General features: G+C 45.7%; 1 protein-coding gene across 2 annotated transcripts; it reads right to left on the bottom strand.

The window, feature by feature from the left end:
- Positions 1 to 361: 361 nt before the first annotated feature.
- Positions 362 to 23,690, bottom strand: LOC135552670 (large neutral amino acids transporter small subunit 4-like). Of its 2 annotated transcripts, XM_064984424.1 has the most exons (15): positions 23,359 to 23,690; positions 21,138 to 21,354; positions 14,405 to 14,645; positions 13,996 to 14,051; positions 13,830 to 13,906; positions 7,506 to 7,598; positions 7,174 to 7,307; positions 6,369 to 6,571; positions 3,886 to 4,029; positions 3,594 to 3,611; positions 3,272 to 3,398; positions 2,965 to 3,097; positions 2,480 to 2,553; positions 2,256 to 2,379; positions 362 to 1,977 (listed from the first exon to the last, which is right to left on the bottom strand). In XM_064984424.1, exons 2-15 carry the CDS (start codon positions 21,295 to 21,297, stop codon positions 1,816 to 1,818), a joined length of 1,746 nt encoding a protein of 581 aa, XP_064840496.1. In that variant the 5' UTR covers positions 21,298 to 21,354; positions 23,359 to 23,690; the 3' UTR covers positions 362 to 1,815. The 2 variants fall into 2 exon arrangements, with proteins under 2 accessions (XP_064840496.1, XP_064840498.1); XM_064984426.1 differs by lacking the exon at positions 3,594 to 3,611.
- Positions 23,691 to 23,727: the final 37 nt, after the last annotated feature.

Below are 23,727 nucleotides of genomic sequence, written 5' to 3'. Positions count from 1 at the left end.
CGCATTGGAGCTTGATAACCAAGCCTACACTCTTAGAAAACAAATTATTATCATTCTAGAACCTAAAAGGGTTATTCGACTGTCCAAAAGGGTTCTACCCGGAACCAAAAAGGGTTCTCTTACGGGGACAGCCGAAGAAGCCTTTTGGAACCCTTTTCTCTAAGAGAGTAGCTGTGCTGTACCCTATGTTGTTGTGGCATATTATAACTGGTAAGAGGTTTGTTTCAACCTGTGCCATGCTTTTGTTTGAAGCACAGTCACTAGCACAGTCACATAGTATTCCCTAGAAGTAAAACGTTGGCCTGCATACTGCACACTGGAAGCCCATTGGCCGAATCACTTACTCACAATGGGCAGAAAGCACAGCTATCGACTCAGGCTTTAATCTAGAGTGCTGATGATACAACAAAAACAATCCTTTGCTTTCTTGTCTCCCTAGAGCTGTTGGAACAGTCTTAAAACGACAGCTTCTCTGTGGCTTTAACCCTCCACGCCTCTGTTGTCGTCATCAACAAAACTAGAAGGCTGAGTCACAAGGTTTGGTCTTTGAGACACTGGAAGGAACACTCACTAGATGAGAAGATTACGTCGACTAGCTTCTGAAGGTTGCATAAGGCTCCATTCTTACCAATTCATTTACAATGATGACTATCCCCAACGTTACAGAACCTAATGGGAACGTTTTGGTGGTAGGAACTCTTAGCACCGTTTAGAGTACTGAAACGTCTATACAACCTGTTTCGCTTATACTTCTAGTTCAAACCACTTGCGACAATAGAGAGGCATTGACGTGTAACAACCACGGAGAAAAATACTGACCTATCGCCAATAACGCTCCAATAACGCTCCAATAACGCCCTAATCATAAAACCAGTTCTCAGGGTGTGAAGTGGAGTACCTCCAGTGCGGTATGAGACTAACTTGGATCAGAATTAGAAAGTGTGGCGATGTCGTTACTGGCATCATTGAAAACACATGTAAAAACACTGGTGGTGGGGCATTATAATAGTGAGGAGGACATCACCTTATCTGGTTCTAGTCACAACATTCAGCACTGGAGGTCTTTGACATGGCGTTCTTTTTGCTGGGCGACACGGAGAACCAGTGCCCTCCTTTTTGCACTGACAGGCAGGCAAGAGTGAGCATGGCATCGTTGACAAAATTGAAATAAAAAACACCAACAACAGAGCACTGAAACAAAGAGGAGTCTGGAAGGGAGGAGAACGCCGTGAAGATCCTCCTCCCTTGTCTCTCCTTTCTCCTCAGCTCACAGACCAGCGCTTGTCCTTTCCCATTCCAGTTGTGAGAAGATGAACCATGTCCGTTTAGTGGCGTGTCCCTGGAAAATGAACCGTGCGTGTGTGTGTGTGTGTTGAAGAGGTTTCACAACACGTGTGTTGTTGCGTTTCTTTCACAGTGTACATCGTCGATGATGTGTTAGGGAGTGTAAAAGTGTGTGTGTGCGTGTGTGTTTATCATAGTAGTTAGTAGTAGTAAATGTGTGATCATATACTGTATGTGTATGTGTGTGTGTGTCATGTGTATGTGTGGAGTGCTTGTGTGTATGTGTTCGTATGTGTGTCTGAGGGGGGAATGTAAGGGACTTGAAGTGTGTGTGTGTGTGTGTGTGTGAGAGAGAGAGAGAGTATCGTCTGAGTGCAAGTGCAGACGGTTAGAGGGACCGGAGTTGGTGGGTGAGGTTGCGATTCATCATACAGTTCAGTCACACCTTTGACCTCTCCCCTCCTCACTCTCTCCGTTGCTCCTTCTCTTTGTTGAAAAAAATAATAAATCTCCGTCCGTCAGTCTGTCTCTCTAGACGAAGGCCTCGGGCGTGCTGCCGTTGTTGATCTGGACGTAGATCTTGGGGTCCTCCTCGCGCTCCTGCTTCTGGCGTTGGAGCTGGCGGCTGTAGCAGAGCAGGTAGAGAGGCAGGCAGAAGCCCAGCACCGTCAGCCCCAGCAGGCCCACGTTGACCTGCACACAACCACACACAGGAAGTGACATCATCAGTCAGAAGAAAGGAGTGAACGGCTCTGCTGTTTTCACATTGGACAGCAGTGTGTGCTATGACATGCACTCTGGGCAGATTACTTTAGAACAAGGTGGCAGCTACACATCACTTGTATACAGTAGCCGTTGCGGCATTATGCTCATAGCACATGAGTGTACTTGGGTCTTCAGCATTAGTGAGCAATAGGTGTCCTGTAGTTTGTGTAAGCTCTGGGAAGGGTGAAAGGTCGTTGCTCTCTTACCCATAGGGGGTCTCCCTTCAGGGGGCCCATCATGGCCATGAAGAGGGGCTGCTGCAGCAGGGCAAACAGGGCGCTGATGAGGGACTGCATGCCTGTCAGACTGCCAAACTGAGACGACGGGTACCTAAGGAGGACAACCAGCATGAGGCACTTGTGTGGAGGGGACTGTGCGCACGCATACACACACACACACACACACACACACACACTCCGGAGACACTTACACAGCAGCATACAACCCTCCAACCGCAGAGTGGATGAATCCTCTCACAATGGTGTGCAGAATAAACGATAGAATCTGAGGGCAGAGAAGAAAGGAGAAAGAGAAATAGTTCAACATGATGTGTTCTAGAATCTATAGGCCCAGGGCATGCATGGTGCCCTGTTCCTCCATCCTAAAATGGAGTCCATGTTTAATAAATAATGGCTGGACAGAGATGCTCCCAGAACTGGGTTGGAAATAACTTGCATAACTTGTAATGACACTTCTGTCCGCCAGGGGACACTGTTGTATTAAATAACGGCTCAGCTGCAACAACATGTGAGTCACTCGCCCTCTTTCTTTCTCTGCACCAAGAAAACTCCCTATAGGTCTCGGTGGGCTTTACCAAAACACTGGGATGCACGCAGTGAAATGTGCGCTTCTCCACCACCACCAGAGGAAAGAGAGAGAGAGAGACGGAGGAGAGGAAACAGAGGGACGAGTTACCTGGAGAGGGAGGCTGGGGACGAGGCAGGTGACCCCGAAGCCTATCAGTAGCAGGTTGGTGAAGATGAAGGCCCGGGTGGCGTTGGTAATCTTCTGGATCTGTCTGTCCCGACGCTTGGGCTGGGTGAGATCTCTATCAGAGGGGACATCACATGTTACACACAGACTTATACTCGCTGGTTATACAGATGACAGTCTTGTGGATACGGTCTTGTGGATGCTCGGGGAGTATGTGGGAGGCAGGGGAATGCTCTTCTGGAGTGTGTGTGCCTGAGTGAGCGTGTGCGTTCGAGCGTGCGAAACTCACCTTGTGCCCGGCTTCACGTTCTCATCCTCACACTCTTTGAGCTTCCAGTCCATAATGTACCCGATCACCGGAGCGGTCATCAGACACAGCAGCTGCAGCACTCCGAAAATGGAGGTGTACACACTCACTGTGAATGGCAGGAGAGACAGAGAATCTTACACGCCGTCAAAATAGCATGGTGTTTACAGCAAAATGGACAGGGTTGCAGATTAGGTTATGATTCATGGGGTAGGCCAGAGTCTTGAGTCAAAGTGAATCAGTGTCAGAAGGCAGAGAGGGGAATAGATGGGCTGTGCTCATCTAATCTAGCCTGAAGTCTTACCTACTTCCATCTTCTCCTCTGCAGACGCAGTAAGAAGTCAGTGTGACAGGAAGAGGAAGAGAGACAGACCAAGAAGAATTAGCCGAAGCAATTCAGAGATAGAAGTAAGGGAAATGTGAAACAACTCCAGGGTGGGCGAGATTACAAAGGAGGTTACAAGAATGACAAAATAGCAGTTAGGTGACGAGTCGTGAGGTAAACTACTATGTCAACACTACAAAGGATCGATATCTTTTCATGTCCGTGTTCCAGGCACATTTTCAAGACCCACACGCCTCGCGCACACACGCACCTGTGCTGAAGTCTCTGTCGGACAGCGACTCCAGGATGTTGTTCATGGCTCCCATGTAGAAGATGAGTCTCAGCTGGGTGACACACATGGTGATCAGGCTGAGCATGAAGATAGGACTCAGGACACTCTTCATGAAGGACTGGGCTGTGGACACACAGGAGGAGAGACAGATCGACAACAGCAACAGAACACGGAGGGTGGCACACAGGACTGTAAAATCTTTAGCATCAGATTGGAGTGAGGTTTCACTGTGTGTACTGTACAGGGCAGACCTTATTTTCATTTCCTCCACATGCTGTGAAGGAAAACTACCAGGGCTAGCTGCTTCACCTCAGAATCAACATGGAGGTAGGGAAATAGGGAAGCTCGATGTCTAAATAGTCCACGGGTCCCTGGGGTGGCAAGGTAACATGTGGGGGCCCGCGCTGTAAGCAAAGGGGCCCGGGGCCATGGTCCGTTAATCATCTACTGATCTCAAAGCTGTAAAAGCTGCGGCAGGGCAGTGGAAAAGTCTTAATGGTCACGCCACAGATGTGTCCAGCGTTTATTGCCCAGTGCTGCAGGTATCTCCAATGCTCTGGAGACTGGACCATAGGTGACATACCGGCTGGACAAGAGGCTGGCACATGAGAGCAGGTGGTTCTAACAGTCTGTCTCCGCCTATAACACTGGGTCTCCCCTGTGTCCTGGACCCATAACATGTGCTATTCACAATGTGTTTCAGAGTAGGATGTGGGATCACTTTGGTCTTGCAGATCGTAATGAACAAGAGAGAGGGATCTGATCCTACAGTCTTGACTGGCACACTACAGTATGTGACCACAGCGGGATCAACAGTCGTCATGACACAAAACAGTCTCGTAGTGGGTTGGTTGATGTAAGAACCAATCCACCAAAAGAAGTCCCATCCTTACAACCAAATAGATCACCACCATCACATACATCAGAATGATGAGAGAGAGAGAGAGAGAGAGAGAGAGAGACAGACAGACAGACAGACAGACAGACAGACAGACAGACAGACAGACAGACAGACAGAGACAGACAGACAGACAGAGCGACAGAGCGACAGACGGGGAGAGCGACAGACGGGGAGAGCGACAGACGGGGAGAGCGACAGACGGGGAGAGCGACAGACGGGGAGAGCGACAGAGAGGGGGAGAGAAACAGACGGGGAAAGCGACAGACGGGGAGAGCGACAGACAGACAGACAGGGACAGACAGACGGGGAAAGCGACATAGAGGGAAACAGACGGGGAAAGCGACATGAGGGAGAGCGACATAGAGGGAGAGCGACATAGAGAAACAGTGAGAGAGAGAGGGAGAGAAAGGGAGAGGGGCCCCTTGAAGACCTCCTGATACGCGGAACTTGTCCAGCAGGGTTACAGAACCGCGGGCATCCATCCTGTGTGTATAATGACCTCTCCCCAGAACCCTTACTGACTGCTACCTGCCCTCTGGCCCGCCCCACCACCGCCACTTGAGCAGCACTTCTTGGAATGCGGTCCGAATCGATTGCACGGTCCGTTTGGTACCAAAGAGAGCCTGCAGAGAACCACAGGGCGCCCCGCTGGGAGTTTGTGACCTGAGGGCCGAGCCCGAGGGGGAGAGGGTGGCACAACAGGGTGTGGAGGGGGCACGTGGCTGATTTGAGTGTGTTTTGGAGGTTTGTGGCTAATTGCAGTGTACAAATCTGGGTTAAGGCAACGTTCACAGCCAGTTGCGCATTTGCAGGATTTAATTTGGGAGAGGGAGGATGGCCTTGGTGACCTCAGAACCAATGACAGCGCTCCCTCAGACAAGCTGGCAGCTGGGACCTAAACACTGGCTGGTGGGTGAGCCCACTCTGAAACATCAACATTGCACCGTTGTAGTTAGAGCCCGTATTTACAAAGAGTTAGAGTGTGGAATAGAATCCATCATAGAGGAACAGTCAACCATATTCTAAATCTGGGCCTGTGGCTAGGATCAATTTAGCCTATTATATCATAAAAAATATGATTATATGAAAAAGTGGGGGATCTGATCCTAGATCAGTACAAGTTACATGCCCAGATCTAGCATATGGTCAACTGTTTACCTCTGTTTACCCATAAAGCAGGGCTACAATCATCCATTGTATCTATTCTTCTCCTATCTAAATTCAACACCATGGCTGGAGCAGGGTGTTGTGTTGGACAGTTTTTGTGGGTCTTTTGACATCAGACAGGTTTCTGGCAGACATGTCCTTTGTTGTGTCCAAATGATGTGTAACAATGAAACTGGCACGCTGGCTTTTGGCCTCATGGAGTATGGATTTGTGGAGGTACAGAGCTTGAAACCCATTATGGCAAATCCATTTTGAGAATGAACCCCATCACACTCACAATGTGCACAGAAAATGCACAGTCATTATTTATTTTCCTACTCTCCATCTGAAAGACATCAAATGCATCATGTTCTCTGGTCTGGGATGAACAGATGTGGCCTGGCCAGACACTTACATTCCTCCTGGGACTTGCACTGGACCTCCAGGTCAACGGTGGAGAGACACAGCTTGTTGCCCTCCTGTTGGGCCAGCTCCGTGGGGTTTTGCTTCATGCTGTTCCCCACGCTGAGTCGTCTCCCCACCGTGGTCACCTGGCGGTAGAACTGCTTTCCAGTGATCTTATGGTCAAAGCCCAGCCAGCTGAACTTGATCTTCACACTGAGGGAGACAGAGAGACAGACAGACAAAGAGAGAGAGGGAGAAAGGGAGCAGGGGAAGAGGCCAAAACAGAGGAAAGGATGAGACTAAATCCAGCTGTATGAGAGCAAAGCCAGTTGAGCTCCTCACCTCATTAGCTTTCCTGTACACAGGGCCTCAAGCCCTCGCCATGCTGCAGAGGAACGCGTGCTGGGGGATGTAGTGTACTGATCTCCAAGGAGAATGGAGACTCTATGGAAGGCCTTAATATTCCTACTTCAGCTTAAGTAGATGAACCTCAAGTCCTAGTATTATCCCCTAAACCTGTTATTCTTGGCTAATATTATATATTAACTAATGCTATACTCTAACTAATAATATAAGTTATATCACATAATTAATGATATAAGTAGCAAATACTAGTAATACTAAACTAACATTAGGTTACAGGAATGTCTGCTATTTATAGGTTACCAGGAATGAAAATATGCTGTTAAACTAATAATAACTAAGAAAGCTAACTCATTTTATGTTGAGGAGTGTGATGTTGAGGAGTGTGATGTTGAGGAGTGTGATGTTGAGGAGTGTGATGTTGAGGAGTGTGATGTTACGGAGTGTCTTACGTGTAGTCCATATCCTCAGGTCCAGGGAAGGGCTCCAGGGGCCAGTTGAAGTAGCAATTGATGAAGACAAGGCCAGCGCAGGCAGCCCACACCAGCAGGATGGTGATGAAGGTGGCTCCAAGGTCATAGATCACCTGACGAGAGAGGAAGCAGGGACCAACAACCACAACATTAGCCTCTGTGTCCGACCTTCACACTGCCGTGAGGGAATGGGGAAGTAGAGTCAAACAGGTAGCCCTGATAGATGAAAGCATAGTTAGCCTCGATAGCTAGCCTCCATAATGGTGCGCATGAGTACGTAGACTAGCTAAGTAGATGTGTGTGTAAGCTACCTTGATCCCAGGGAAGGTGACAGCGGAGGATGCATACGATCCAATCATGAGAGCGATGAAGGTGGAACGAAGGTCACCAAACATATTGGGAAGCTGAGGAGAGAACACAAGAAAGAGACGGGACAGAAGATTAGGCCACACTTGAATCAGACCAATGCAGTCACGCGCATAAAGACTCTTGTGTAAAAACGCTGAATAGCCATAGAGACGCTCAGTCACCGTTTTTTTCCAAAAATGGAAGGCCTGACATCACACTAGGGAATCGTAAATATGTTTTTGGGAGGTTGTTGACAGAGAATGAGTGATGTGGGTGGAGTCTTGGTGATGCTCGTCCCTATTACACTATTTATGACAGAGTGAGAGAAAGTCCAGAGCAGCTTGCATATGTAGCCCTCTTCTTGAGCTTAAAGCACAGACTGTTCCCAACTCAACTCCTAACTGTAAACAACTGGCCTTGAGAGGAGAAGGAGGGAGAGAGGGGGAGGGGAGGAAAGGAAGGAGGGAAGGAGGTAGAGGGAGAGAGAGTAAGAAAAATAACATTTTCAAAAACAACATATCTCCACTGTGTGTGCACTTGAATCTCCCATGACAGAGTTGGGGAAGGGAAAGGGAGGGAGAACAAAAATGCCACTGATAAAAACACCAGCACAACAACTCCTGAACAGAGCGGTTTCATGGCATATTTATTGAACTGGGTCATAGTTCAACAGTTCTCCAAGAACTCCTCCGAAACCAATCTCTCCATCCGTCCATCTACCCTCACCACAGGTTCCCTGCTTGTCCGAGCCATGGAGGAAATCTCTCACCTCGTGCCGTGGCCTCCCCAGATGGCATTACCCTTAACCACTAATTTGGATGGCAGAATCAAAACGTCCCAAATGACAGCTACACTAACAATCACATTCCAGTCCTCCTGAAGAAGTGAAATGAGCTGGGACCATCTGTATTATGACACTTACAGTAGGAGTGAGTAGAGCTCTTCTGCAACTCAGCACTGGTGCCTCGTTGTCAGGACAAGAAGAGGTGTGTGGGTTCATGTGTGTGAGTTTTACTATCCTTGTGGGGACCAGAAGTGGGGACATTTCTCCAGTCCCCACAAGGAAGAAGGTTATTTTAGGCTTAGGTGTTAGGGTTAAAATTAGGGTTAGGTTTAGGGGTTTGGGGTAAGGGTTAGGTTTAGGTTTAGGGAAAATAGGATTTAGAATGGGAATCAATTGTTTGTTCTACACAAGGATAGTAAAACAAATGCGTGTGTGTGTGTGTGTGTGTATCAGGCTGGCAGATAGAAGAGAGAAACACTGGTCTTATGCAAGGCTACCTCTCCACCATCACTCCTAGCACCCTACCAACCGCCCACTTAGCACAGCTTCAATCAGCAGTGTTGGCTGTGGCATTGCCCTGGAATAAACTCATATGGAATATGCTGAATAATGTGCTTGAGCGTCATCAGGGATGTGACTTCCAATGCTCTGCTCTCCTCAGTTCCCCTATCTATCTGTCACCACCAGACCGTCAGTGTGTCATCAGACTATCATATGACTTTCAATGACCTCACTGAGTCAGTTACGGCCTGACAGACAGACAGACGGACGGACAGACAGACAGCCCAAAACAGTTACTAACCTATGTCCCAGTCACCATTTGTCTGTCTGTTCTGCTAATATCGTTGTTTACCAGGTTTGGATGTAATGGAACGAGTTCACCTGCCTTTGACATGCAGGAAAAGGGAAATATAATGAATTGTCAACAGAAGGTAGAGTCTAAAACATCAACAGCGTCGAAAGGTCCAAACCAGCTCCCAGCTTAAATACTGCAGTTACTGTAGTTGCCTCATTAGTTTTAGTGGTCTGAAGTCAGTTTGACTGTGAGTTACTGCGGTGGTTCCCAAAACAAACCACCACAGACAAGTTTCTCGTTCATGAGCAGAAATCAAACCACATAATTATGTCGTATAACTATGACATAATAAGAAGGATATCCAACTGTCAATGTAATGAAGGAGGTAGATTTACAGCTTGTGAGAACAGGCAGGTTCAGGTTGGGAAACAGGACCTGTGTCACTTAGTGAAAAAGTCCAGGGGCGCTACGTTGTAGAACATTCAGATATAAATACTTTAAAGGATGTAGAATAAGGAAATCACGTCAGCACTAATAATGACATTTCTCTCTGCAACGTTGAACGATGTTTTCCTACTGACCCTGGCCCTGATAGCGGTGCAGCCATGAGTTTGTCTCCCTAATCTACCTGGCCACAGTACAGTGCTCCAATTTCAGAACACTTCCCGAATTCTACTCCATCAGGCACGACTAAATACAGTGTCTAGAGGCAGGATCGACAAAACCCAGGGCTGGTTAATGATTGGCCAACTCTTTTCTCTCTCGGCCAATCTCAGTTAACCTGAGACATTACCTGTTGCTGTTTCATGAGTACTGTCTCCGGCTTGCATCCCAAATGGTACCTTGTTCCCTACATAGTGTACTACTTTTGACCAAGTCCCTATGGACCCTGGTCAAAAGTAGTGCACAGTATAGGGAATGGGGTGCCATTTGGGGCACAGACCCATCTTTGTTAGCTATGCTAGTGCCAGGAAGAAAAGGCAGGGTCAATACAAAATGGTGGACTGTCTGCATTCACATACCAATCTCTATTTGGCTCCATTTTGGGATCTGTACAGTCATGGAGGTAAAAGTCTGTTTGTAGAGTGTTGGACTATGAACAGTGTCTAACTCTATAGGATGTACTGGAAGCTAAACGAGGTTGCTATGCACTTCCATTCTTTTACATGTGTGTATTGTTAGATTCTACTGCACTAGGAGCTAGGAACACAAGCATTTCGCTACACCCGCAACAACATCTGCTAAATATGTGTATGTGACCAATAACATTTGATTTGTTGTGGGGGGTTGGGGGTCAACAACATGATGGGCAACCCAGTAGTCTTTAACTGATACAGGCTGATGACTGTCTCCATACACTGCAGTCGGTGCAGTGTTTGTGCCCTGAGCAGATAACAAAATGTCTGCAATACACTTTCAGAAACTCACAGCGGTGAAACTCGGCTACGTGCTAGCAGATATCACTTGAGGAAAATTGAGAAAATCCCTATCTGAAATGCTGAGTGATGTTTGCAGACAGTATAGAATGCCTGTGGTAAGCAGTTTTCCTCTAAAGCCATTTAAGGACGCAAGTCCTATCCTATTCTTATCTAAGTAAATACTACACATTCTACACTTTGCATATCAAACTGTTGCTTACAAGGGGAGGTGTATGAGTGTCTCAAATATGTGCACTGCAGTTCAACTTGGAAAACAAACCCTAGCCAGAAAACAACCCCTTGCGTCCCGGTTCATCTGATTATTTTGTGTGACGGCAGCAATGATTGTTATCTTCAGTGCAGCAGATGGAGACAAAAGTGGGAGAGAAAAGAGGAGAGTGGAATAACTAAAAGCCTCTGAGGCACAAAGGCCAGAGAGAACAGACAAGGAGGAAATGGACGGAAGGGGGGGAAACAGAGAAGTGAAAGGGAGAAGAGGGGCTGCTGTTGCGTAAAAGCTGTAGTGCTTACTGGACTGGTTCTCAGAAGCCAAAGGGAACCAGTACAAACCGGTCCAAGCCTGACAGGACAGAACTCCATCATAAAATGAGTCAACATGCTGTGTCCCTGACGACCACACGCAGACAACACCGGCCTGAATATCTCCATCTCTGTGCCATCACTCTACACTCTCTCTCCCTCCCTCTTTCTCTCTCTGTTGTCAACACTTTGTTTTGCAGTACTGGCCTTGTTGTGAATCCCTATCCACTCCTACTGGACGTTAAACCTAAAGCTGAGTATACAGTGAAAGCAAAAACAACAGCATGTGCAGCAGTTGACTGCCCTCTACGATCCATCCATGTCCTTTAATAAGGAAGTCGACATGACCCTGCGATCAGTCCTCCACAGTCGAATAGTGTCATCAAGCGCCAGGTAGCAAGTCAACCTCTGATGCTAGGACATTTTACAGGCGGGGGGGGGGTGTCGGTGGTCGTGGTGGCGACCCTGTCTGAGTAGAGAAGAGCTATTGTTAGTCTAGCCTGGTCCAAGATCTGTTTGTGCTTTCCTGGCAGGAGAACGACATATGCAAATGTGGGACTTGCACAAACAGATCTGGGCCCAGTCTATCATTAGTCCACCTCAGCTTCGGCATTCATCTCTCTACCCCTTCCATCGTTCTCTTTCCAAGTGCCAGGAAGCAGTAAATAATAATCTAGGTAAATCGAGCCAGACTGAAACTTAATTCCCCCCAAGGACCTAATGACACAAATCCCAGAGAGGGATTGGGCCCAATGAAGAGGTCCTAAAATAGAAAGGATTAGAGTTTCATGCAAAACATGACTCAGAGATAATAGATTCATCTTACCACGGTGCCGCAATGTACAAGAGGAGGAGCGCTGCATGTGTATGCATGTGTGTGTATGCATGTGTGTGTGTATGTGTGTGTGTGTATACATGTGTGTGTATGCGTGGGAAGAGTGCGGAGAGAGGAGCTGGGGGGGGGGTTCTGGTTGAAAGAGAGAGAGATGGATAGAGGAAGGTTAGGAGAGATATCTGCAGTGGTGATTTCTAATACTATGGCTAACTGAGAGAGAGACTGAGTTCAAAGCTATTAAAGAGAAGAGGGAGGGACGGAGAAGAGAGAGGGAGACAGCCTGCTGCTGGTAACCGGAGAAGGGGGCAGACAGAGATCGGCTAGGCACTTTACTGATAGAAAACAGAGGTGTGCAGAGGAGAGCTCTCCTTTACCGCCCTGGGTTCTCCTCCACTTGTTTACTGCAGCTGTACTGCCTGGGACACAGAGTGCTGAGTGTGCAATCATAGGGAGAGGGAGGGAGGGAGGGGGCAAGCTGCCAAATCACCCCCTTTCAGCAAATTAGAAGAACCAGGAAGAAGAGAGCACATAGAAACAAAGAAAAAAGGTGATGGAGTAGAGGGGCATCGCGGTGCATCGCATTCCTTTCGTGTAAGCCTACAATCCAGATGACTTTGAAACAGAATAAACCTAAACATAATCATATCAACTGTCTGTGGGGGACAGACTCAATGAGTTCAGACTGATTGAATGAGATACAATGTATCCATTTAGTCTTTTGTGGGGAAAAAAAGGGTATATTTGATTTTTTTTTTTTAAATGTAAAAAAATCTTCTGTGAAAACCTTTGACCCCACACCCGGGAGGAGAAGAAGAAAGTTCAGAAGAATAAAGGTCCCGCTGTACAAGAACAACATGAACTCAGACCAGCAGTGTAAAACACACTGTTAGTCAGAGCAAGGAATTACCGCAGTGAGGTTACTGCAACAGAACAGCTGAAACAACGCCAGAGGCCAGTTCTTTGGCACTCACACAAGCATGTACACACACACACACACACACGAGGGAACTAAACAGCCATAGCAGGACAGGCTGAGACATGCTGGTGCGGGGAATGAATGAAACCAGAGACAATTAAAACAACACCTACAGTATGGGAGTGGGAGTGTGGGGGGGGGGGGCAGAAGAAATCAGCTGGGCAGCTTCTGGGTGTAGTGGTAGTGTGTGAGTGTGCCAGCCAGCCAGACAAACAGACAGACAGAGCCCCTCTGAACCCCTGCAGTGGGGGGTGGTGGGGAGGCCAGGGACAGGAAACTGCCAGGGGGAGGTTGAACGAACCCCAGCAGGGCTAAGTGTGACTGCCTTCCTACTTCCTGTTTGTCAGCTCAGCATACTGTGTCTCTTTTCTCTCAAAATTCTTGTGCGTGTGTCATTGTCTGTGTTTTATCTACGCAGATAAACAATGAAACAATGAAATCATGTTATCTGTAAACACCATTGTGTCAGTGAAAACCCGGCCGGTCCAAAGGCAAGATCAATCAGAACATTTAGTCTAGCTGCCTGTGAACCCTGGCGGTCTGCGCCACCCAATCAAAGGGCTGCGTCCCCGTCAGGATCATGAATAAGTAATGAGGAGGTATCTTTTTTAGGCTCTCAGCTGGACCAGAGCACGGTTGAATAATTGATTTCTAACGCAGGGTCTTTCTCTCTCCTTTTCCTTTTGCACGTGGCGTCCCTGTGATGCAGCACTTTCTGCATGCTGATGACACCCCCATGGGAGGGTTTATGACATGTCCCACCCACCCACCCTTCTCTCCCCGTCTCTCTCCTTACTCCTCTTTCTGCTCCCCTGTCTCCCTACTCCACCCTAGCCCCCCCCCCCCCCGCCACTGTCCCCATCCCCACCTCTCTCTGCTCACTCCCCTCTCTCCCCTCCCCAGCCTCACCCTGCAGTACAGGAGAAGACAACACTTACCGTGAGGGAAGTAAAGGTCATGCACATTCCTCCGAACCCATTCAGTGCCAGAGCAAAGAATATGAGGATGGACAGATCTGGACAGGGAGAACACAAGTGTTAAGGAGACTAGAGTACTAGAGTAGAACGTTGAGTAAATAAAGAAAGAATGAAGAAATATACATACTCTTGGGGTCGCTCGATCCATAAGCGATCAGGATACATGAGAAGGCAAAGCAGGTACTGAAATAACAGAACAGGTTGAATATGAGGAAGGCCTTTCCTACAAAGACACACACCCAAGTCAGAAATAGAACATAAAAATATATGCAGCAGGATGTTGCGGCCACTAAAAAGTATTCAACCCTGTACAGAGGTTTTTGTGACAATCGCAATAAAAAAAAAATTGAGTGCCGTGTTTGCGGCAATTATTCTGCCAATACCGGGCGCCATCCCACTTCTGACACCAATATAGCGAATTTGGGATCCAGCCCCTGCCGGGACTCAAACCTGGGTACCGAGACTGTTACCCCAACACATTAGCTTCAATTATAGTGGCCGCAACTGTACATACCACCTCGTCTCTGTTCTCTTACCTGCCGAGCAGCCGGAGCTTGCGGGGGCCATACTTGTCCATGACAATGCCCAGGGGCAGGGTGATGGCACTGAGGAGGAAAGAGCCCACGGTGAAGGCCAGGTTCAGCATCTCATCCTGGTCCTTACAGATGGGCCAGCCGTTCATCTGGAGGTACTCCTCCTCCACCACGGGGCTCTGGGTGATCCCCTCCGCATCCCCAGCCTGGACTGGCTCAGACTGGTTCTGACTGGTGCTGTTACCTGGAGGCACAAGAGAACTTTATGGAACCTTCAAATTCAACTTCATGATCCCAGAGGGAAATAGATTTAGCATGGTACATAGAAGATATCAAAACATACATTTAAAAAGGGATTACTGGTGTTTCGGTAGAGAAATTAAACATGATCCAACCATCAAGACGGGATTGGAAAAAACAGTCATGCTCATTTGACCAGAAGACCCACAGGCGAAACAATCACTCAAAAGGTTCCTTCCAAAACCTTACATTCTAGCTTGATTAGATAGAACGTGCCAATTGGGAGAACGGTATGGACCATCGGAATGATGAAAACATTCTGAGAGTGCAGATAGAATATTGTTTTTTTTGGAGTTGGATTGCAACATTTCTTGCGTAAGTGTTCTAAGAAACGTCCTCCCTCACTTGAGACCATTGATTTCAGAGGAAATATCTTGAAAAGTCATCCACCTCATATGCATGCCTATATTTGTGTTTCATTTGTGTCTCTTCCTGAGACAGTGTGAGCCATGGACAGGCCAGGAAGACAGAAAAAGCTCAGTGAAAGATACTTGTACAAACTGTTGGGATCAACAAGCTACAAAAATAGCTGGAAGACACTGGGTCTACTCTGAACCCCCATGCAAGGCAGCTCCATGGCAACCCAACCACCTTAGCACCCCCAAACGTTCCCAGAGTGAATCCCCAAGAGGATAGAGACAGAGCACTCTAATCGTCAGTCGTTTATGTCCATCTTTCATACTTCATAGCACTGTTTGTTAAAAGGACCGGAGGCCAGTGACTTGGTTATGAGGCTTGTTACTGTTGTTGTTGAGGAGAGAGAGAACTGTAGACAATACCCTAGTCTCCATGCGTTTAACTCAGACAAAACAGATAAAACAAAAGACTATGATGACAGCCTTGACAGTGGCAAGTCTCGTAAAAAAAAATATGTTTAGTGGCCTAGGGGAGCTAGTAAGGCATTGAGTAAGGGCCTGGGGGAGGATAGGACGCAAGAAAAACTGTTATTGTTTTCAGTATTTTTTTCAGGTGATGTGACTTTTGACAACCTCTCCAAAAACCTTTGCTTGAAAAACATCTTGTTACCAGTCTTGATAAGCAGGTTGTTGTCTTCTTGAGGGTGAGGCTGCGAGTAGACATGGCTGTCTTATATAATATGTAGGTTAAAGGTCATGCTAGATGGCAGTTAACACATAGGTTAGCAGAAGGCCAACGGCAGCTGGGCCTGCTTGGCTGGGGGGCTCTTACTGCTGAGTAATCCAGACAACGTGAGCCTGTACTGCTGCTGAGTCAATAAAGGAAGCGCCCTGAGCGACGCACGGCACAAACACTATGTTAGCGCAACAATGGCCTTATACCGTCTTCAAACAACACTGTTCCCTTCTCTGTTCTGAGGGTTTACATCGTGATTCTAATGACTCGCAAAGCATCCAGTTTCATTGAAATTGTATGACACAAAAATTATTGTGACGTTATTGCTCTGATACTACAGTTCACCAAGCCTAAAATATTTGAATAAAACTTTTCCCGCATTTATCTAGCTAGGGCCTGCAGCTATCTTCCTTGTAATTTAGTCTGAACATTCAAACTCTAAGGCCATGCTCAAACAAGATTATTACATCACCAACATAATAAGAACATAATGTGATATGTGTCATCTTTAACCTGATAATCCATCAAGGGGAAATGGATGTGTTTCTTAATCATGTCAAAAAAAAAAAACATTGCTTTGTGTAATAATCAACGAATCAATCTTCAACTAATCTATCATTCGATCTGCCCATAGATGCTGTGTCAATCTCAATGCGTCTGACCCGATCACTTATCAGTGATACATGTAAATGACTGACAGAATCAAGCGGATTAGCCTTGTTGCTAGAAAATGGTTGCCATCAGCGTAGAATGTCTGCATTTCCTCACATTGACTCATCGGAGGAAGCCAGAGATAACCAACTGACACTATTTTTCATCATCATCATTTAAAGCTCCATCTATTTCAAAGCAGTGAGCAGACTGAAGTTTCATCAACTCCAGATAATGTCCTCTCTGTCCTACCTAACACCGCAAACATCCCACTGTTACTGAGCGCTAATAACGCTAAGACAACACTGAGTCAAATAGTTGGCTAATAACAGCTGGAAGGAAGCTAGCCTGGTGCCAGATTTAAAAAAGGAAACAAATATGTTTTAATGTCACATACACCGGATAGGTGCAGTGAAATGTGTTGTTTTACAGGGTCAGCCATAGTAGTACGGCACTCCTGGAGCAAATTAGTTTTTTATTGAACCTTTATTTAACCGGGTTGAACCTTTATTTAACCGGGTAGGCTATAACACAATAGAAAAAAAGAACAAAATGTTCTAAATAGGCTTACAACTGCGACCTGGCCAAGATAAAGTTGGATGGGCAGATGCAGTGCCAGTCATTGGCAGCAGAGAACTGGAAGGAAAGGTGACTAAAGGAAGAATTGGCTTTGGGGGTGACCAGTGAAATATACCTGCTGGAGCGTGTGCTACGGGTGGGTGCTGCTTTGGTGACCAGTGAGCTGAAATAAGGCGGGGCTTTACCTAGCAAAGACATAGATGACCTGGAGCCAGTGGGTTTGGTGACGAATATGAAGCGAGGGCCGGCCAACGAGAGCATACAGGTCGCAGTGGTGGGTAGTATATGGGGCTTTGTTGACAAAACAGATGGCACTGTGATAGACTGCATCCAATTTGCTGAGTAGAGTGTTGGAGGCTATTTTGTAAATGACATCACCGAAGTCAAGGATCGATAGGATAGTCAGTTTTACGAGGATATGTTTGGCAGCATGAGTCAAGGATGCTTTGTTTGCGAAATGGGAAGCCGATTCTAGATGTAATTTTGGATTGGAGATGCTTAATGTGAGTCTGGAAGGAGAGTTTACAGTCTAACCAGACACCGAGGTATTTGTAGATGTCCACATACTCTAAGTCGGAACCGTCCAAAGTAGTGATGCTGGACGGGCAGGTAGGTGCTGGTAGCAATCGGTTGAAGAGCATGCTTTTAGTTTTACTTGCATTTAAGAGAAGTTGGAGGCCACGGAAGGAGAGTTGTATGGCATTGAAGCTCGTCTGGAGGTTAGTTAACACATTGTCCAAAGAAGGGCCAAAAGTATACAGAATGGTGTCGTCTGCATAGAGGTGGATCAGAGAATCACCAGCAGCAAGAGCGACATCATTGATGTATAAAGAGAAAAGAGTCGACCCGAGAATTGAACCGTGTGGCACCCCGATAGAGACCGCCAGAGGTCTGGACAACAGGCCCTCCGATTTGACACACTGAACTCTATCGGAGAAGTAGTTGGTGAACCAGGCGAGGCAGTCATTTGAGAAACCAAGGCTGTTGAGTCTGCCGATAAAAATGTGGTGAGTCGAAAGCCTTGGCCAGATCTGTGAATACAGCTGCACAGTGTTCTCTCTTATCGATGGAGGTTATGATATCGTTTAGGACCTTGACCATACACGATGAGGAAAGAGTTAAGACAAATGTGCTTTTCCAAGTTCCATTACAGAAATATAAAGTTGTTCTATTCTGTTCTATTGTATTGACTGGTATGCTTATTGGTACACTTAAAACCTAATGGGGTATTTGGTGGTAGTTGTATTATTACTGACACTGGTCGCTTCATACAAAGAAGAAAAACAAGAGGCTTGATATTTCCTGTGCAATATGTTCTGTCCACGTTGTCAGTGAACCAGCTAAACTGAGTGGAAACCGAGCTAAGTCAACAGTACACACCTTACAGTGTTAAACTAACAGACTCTACCAAGATAAATGAAATGGGGGCATGGTGACAGGCTAGTTCGTGTGACGAAACACAAAACACAAGAGCTGCCAGAGAGAGAGAGATGAAGGGAATGGGAGTCAACAGTGTTGTATGTAGGAGAGCCTCACACTTCACAGTGTCGGCCTAACCACACACTTGTATGTTAGCAGACCAAAACAGAAGCAGCCCATTGTCCAATCTCAGATCCTTTAAATGGAACCAACGATATGGGGACTGAGGTCACCATGACACCAAACACAAAGGACTCTCAGCAATCTGTTTAACAGATGCCCTTTGAACACATTCATATTTTAAAACATAAGAGAAGAAAAGGATGAAAGAGTGTCGAGACTGACCTGATTTGCATTAATGAAAAGGCCTATTCACATGTTAAATGCTGCCTGGCAAATAGAAAGCACTGTGGCAGATGATCAGAGGACTCTTGAGTCAATCACAGGCCATGATCTATCAATATTATCATGTCATCTAGTCCATCACAGGCCATGTTTTAATGATATTAGGTTACGACCTACCTAATGAGGATGTGCTTTATTTGTCTTGTCATCTCAAGGTCTCAGTAACGACACATATTTCTCTCTCTCCCTCTGTCTCTCCCTCCCCCTCTCCCTCATGCCCACTTCCGGCCCACTGCCTCCCTAAGTGTCTGTGTGTTTGAAAGATGAAAGGAGGACAGATGAGTCATAGACTGAGAACAGAGCGAGAGAGAGAGAGACAAAGAGAGAGAGAGACAAAGAGAGACAAAAAGAGAGAGCGAGAGCGGAGAAAGATCCAAGTCACCGGTTCGCTGTAGCATTTGGATGCAAATAAACCAACAAAACAAAAGATACCCTTATGAGCACACAGAAATGTACCTGGTACTTTCACCCCAGATCCCGCCCCCACCACCCCCTGGTTTCATCCATCATCTCTGGGATGTGCATGATTTAGTGGAACCATCAAATCCCCACAGAGAGAGAGCTCTGAACCATAGCTGCATTAGAGGCTTGTTAAACAGGCTGACCACTATCGACGTGTTCTTTTTTCTCAAAGCTCAACATTGGCGGGGATGAAAACAACGCAATAGTCTTGGCCAATGATCTAGTAAAACCCCCTCACACACTTTCAACACTAGCCAAGCAGTATAGGTGCATTTTTCTTTGAAGGCCATTCACTCTCCTTTATGGCAACATCATCAATAAAACTGTACAACAGCCCCAAATTAGGTAATCATCTGCAGCAGTTATTCTGAGCCTGTACTCATAAAGCATTTCAGAGTAGAATCGCTGATCTAGGATCAGGTCTCCCCCCGTCCCCCATCTATGTAATCTTATTCATGATCTAAAAGGAGAAACTGATCCTATATCAAATCAAACTTTATTTGTCACATGCGCCGAATACAACAAGTGTAGACTTTACCGTGGAGTGCTTACTTACAAGCCCTTAACCAACACTTGGGTGACTGGAGTCTCTGGCAATTTTATGGGCTTTTATTATATAGGTCCTGGGTGGCAGGAAGCTTTGCCCCAGTGATGTACTTGGGCCGTTCGCACTACCTTCTGTGGCGCCTTACGGTCAGATGCCGAGCAGTCTCCATACCAGGCGGTGATGCAACTGGTCAGGATGCTCTCGATGGTGCAGCTGTAGAACCTTTTGAGGCTCTGGGGACCATTGCCAAATAGTTTCAGTCTCCTGAGGGGGAAAAGGTTTTGTCGTGCCCTCTTCACAACTGTTTTGGTATGTTTGGACCATGACAGTTTCTTGGTGATGTGAACACCAAGGAACTTGAAACTCTCGACACGCTCCACTACAGTCCCGTTGATGTTAATGGGTTCATGGGCCCGCCTTTTCTTTTCAGCACTCCTACTCTGTGACTCTTTGTGAATGTGGCTCTGGTTTCGTTTGCATTGACCCTCATGGGGGAACTGATCATGTCAAATGTAAGTGGAAACTCGTACAATTCGTCTGCTCAATGTGATTGGATTAGAAACCCCCATCACTTCATCCCACCCTCGCCCACAGAATATCCATTCTATCACACCATCCTATTGTAACCCCCAATGAAAGAACTTATGGTATTGTTCTAAAGAGCACTATTGAAGTGCTGGATCGTTCCAACCAACGTGATTGAATTAAAACTATAAAGACACATAAAGTCACCTTTGTCTCGCAGTAGTGAAATAGAAACACCTTTTGTTGCTGAATTAAATAAGTATAATTCCGTAGGATTGCTTAAAACACACTTAATATTTGTCAGACCTTCCAAGCCCAAGTGATATACATTCACGGGTTTCACTTGCTGAGTGAGACAGCAATAGTTGACATAGAAAAAAATGTCATAAAAACAAATGTTGCTAAATGTCACAATGAAACAAGCATTTAAAGCAACATAAACCAAGCATTCAGAGAAAAAAAAACTTGCATCATTTTCATATGTACAATACTTGTGTAATAACATACGTATAACATATAACATATATATAACATATATATATATAACATATATAACATATAATAATGGTATTCCTTTTTGGGGTTTCTTATTCATTGTAATAAAAACAGTCCACAACATAAAATATATTTGATCACCTTGAATAGTGTTATACAACCATTTGTCTTCATTTCCCAACCCCCTATATTGAAAAAAAAACTGGATATATAACACAGAGCATTATGGGTATTGTAGTGCATCATGCTCCACAGCCTTACCAGGTTCTCTGCAGAGGTAGGAGTAGAAGCCTTCAGACTTGAGCATGATGAGCAGGGAGCCCCAGCCCAGCAGCACAGCAGAGAACAGCAGGTTCTCTATGACCGCTGTCACAGCCATCCACCAGCGCCTGGAGAAGGCTGTGGCCAGGGAGGGTGCCATCTTCACAGGTAGAAGAGGGGCACAACAGGGCACGTAGAACAATGGAGGGCTGGTCACCTGGAAGATAAGGTTGATACATGGTAAGGGCCAGGCCTAAGAGTGTGAAGAGTCACATTTGGTAGTTGTTTGACATCCGTACTATACTAAACTGTGTATGAGTTGTTGAGGGACACTTCAGAGGTAGCCTATACATAAGGGGGGTATACCTACACAAGGATGCAAAACATGAATTTCCATTGCAAATAACAGTACATTATGCTAATTATGGTATGTGTACAGTAGAAGACGAAGCTATCCTTCTTTAAGTTACTGGGCATCCCTTGTCTTTGTCCTTGTAGGATAATAATTTTTCACTATTACAAAACAGCTGAGCTCTTACAGGAGTGTGCCTGGACCACAAAACCCCTCCTACTAATGTACCAAAACCCCGCCCTGGCTCCCTCTGATTGGCAGGTAGTTTTCTGGACCTCTACCATTGGCTGCATATTAACAACGCTACCAAGAATGACTCCACGTGAGGGCAAGTTCCAGCCGGTTCGAACCAGTGCGGCGCGAGATTCTCAGCGACGACATCTCCTTTTTTGTTCCCATCGCCATCTTCACCCGACATAAATACATGCATCTGGGCTAATCATGTAACGTTATATATAATGAGGATAATTTTCCTCCACTATGCCTATGTATCACGAAATGTAGCGTAAAAAGTGTTTCTATTTATTTCAAATTCATTCACAAATAATTGCATGACCAGCGATGAACTACACACCTTTTATTAATTAACACAAACCCACGTTGGCCAATTAACTATTAGACATGCATGGGATTTTATATTAGTCTGAGTTCGTATTATTTTCTCCTGATTTCACTGTCATTTTATTTTCACTACATAGTTGCTTATAAATGATAGTTCTTTTATCGGTATGTGTGAAGGTCAGGTCCTCAGTACTATGGACAAAGTGTATAAAGCCTACATTTTCATTCGCCTTGTCCTTAAGAGATCCTTAAACAATAACCGTATGGTGCGGGAAATGAGCAGCTCTGTAAACTGGTCTGAACTGGACTGAAATCATCAGCCGTCTCGATGCGCCTCAGCCTCCTCCAGCACACCCCCACCCCATCTCGTTCGCATGAAGCTCAGCTGTTCAGTATCGTAAACACAGCACGCCGCGCATAGGAATAGTCTCACGGTACGCACCAAAACTGCAATTAGCCTACAGCTTCCATGCAGTTCCAAATATCTAAATGTTCCTTTATTTGGTGCGGTTTTGGTAGCAACGACATTGAATGGTTTCACTATCAACATGCAGAACATGTCCCCGCAATGGTAATGTTATTACTAAAAAGCGGAATACGTATGGACGCACAAGTAAGACAGTGTTACCTAATATGGCTGTACTTCGTTGGAAAGCGCAAATTTCTCTATGGACATTAAAAATATATATTTTTTTACTATTATATTCTATTATTCCATTCTAAACCCTTAAACTCAATCTGCAGAGAAGCAAATAAAATGATAACGTGACCGTGAAAAAGTCGACATTTAAGTAAATTTTATAAGTCAACTGCATGCTGTTATTTCCCTATTATAATTGTAACATTTGGAGACGGTGTATAGGCTCCTCAAGCAAAACACCATAAACAAAAACATAATTGGGATGATCACCCCCTCTAAAATCATGTTGACTACACATCATGTAACAGTAAAGGTGCTCCAGGCGAAACGAACACCACTGCAATCAACAATAAACACATCTTGTGAAAACATTAAATTCATTGTGTAATTGACTCATACTTTCCTTGATAGCCTATACACACACTGTCATCTTAAGTTTCCATTGAAACATTGTTGCATGTTTTGCCTATCATAATCAGTCTACATCATTTCAGGGTCGGCTACGAAGATATAACAGAATAAAAACAATGTTGCTTTTCTGCACACTCAGTGTAACATAGCTTATATCTTTTTTTCCGTGATCAATTTTCAATAAAAGCAAAGTAGAGAATTTACAGATTCTTCCCCTTGGAATAACAGTAGAGCATCCCTACAGTGCGGTACCATACCTGAGTGTCTGGAACCAAGAACAAGGTCGCCTGCCTCTCCACTCTGTCTTTGTCTTCAAATCTATAGTTGTTATTCTCAAAAAAACTAAATAACAGCTATATGCTGTAGACTATACTCAATCTTTTGTTTCTTTGCATCCACATCTCTCTTCAACGCAGATTCCTGCTTTTATTTTCGCACCGAAAGCTGCACAAACAAGCCTGGGTCTCCATTGGCCAGGTCCTGAGCTAGAGACGAGCGCAAACCAATCAGAGAGCGCTTAAATGATTAAATTAAATAATTAATTGGTGACAACAGCCAGCTAATGTTTTGACACAAAAGACAGGGTGGGGTGGGGGGTTATCGTAAATACGATTAACTTAAATAGG

This window comes from Oncorhynchus masou, chromosome 13, assembly GCF_036934945.1.
Source record: "Oncorhynchus masou masou isolate Uvic2021 chromosome 13, UVic_Omas_1.1, whole genome shotgun sequence".
NCBI classification, from domain to species: domain Eukaryota; kingdom Metazoa; phylum Chordata; class Actinopteri; order Salmoniformes; family Salmonidae; genus Oncorhynchus; species Oncorhynchus masou.
This window is presented reverse-complemented; position numbering and strand designations above follow the sequence as displayed.

Bases quoted from the DNA above. Each gene is read 5' to 3' on its own strand.
- LOC135552670 (XM_064984424.1), bottom strand. From the start codon at position 21,297: ATGGCACCCTCCCTGGCCACAGCCTTCTCCAGGCGCTGGTGGATGGCT. The intron at 7,599-13,829 runs GTAAGTGTTGTC...TTCTCTCCTCAG, and splicing joins TGACCTTTACTTCCCTCACG to CTTCCCAATATGTTTGGTGA. The intron at 1,978-2,255 runs GTAAGAGAGCAA...GGTTGTGTGCAG, and splicing joins TGAAGGGAGACCCCCTATGG to GTCAACGTGGGCCTGCTGGG.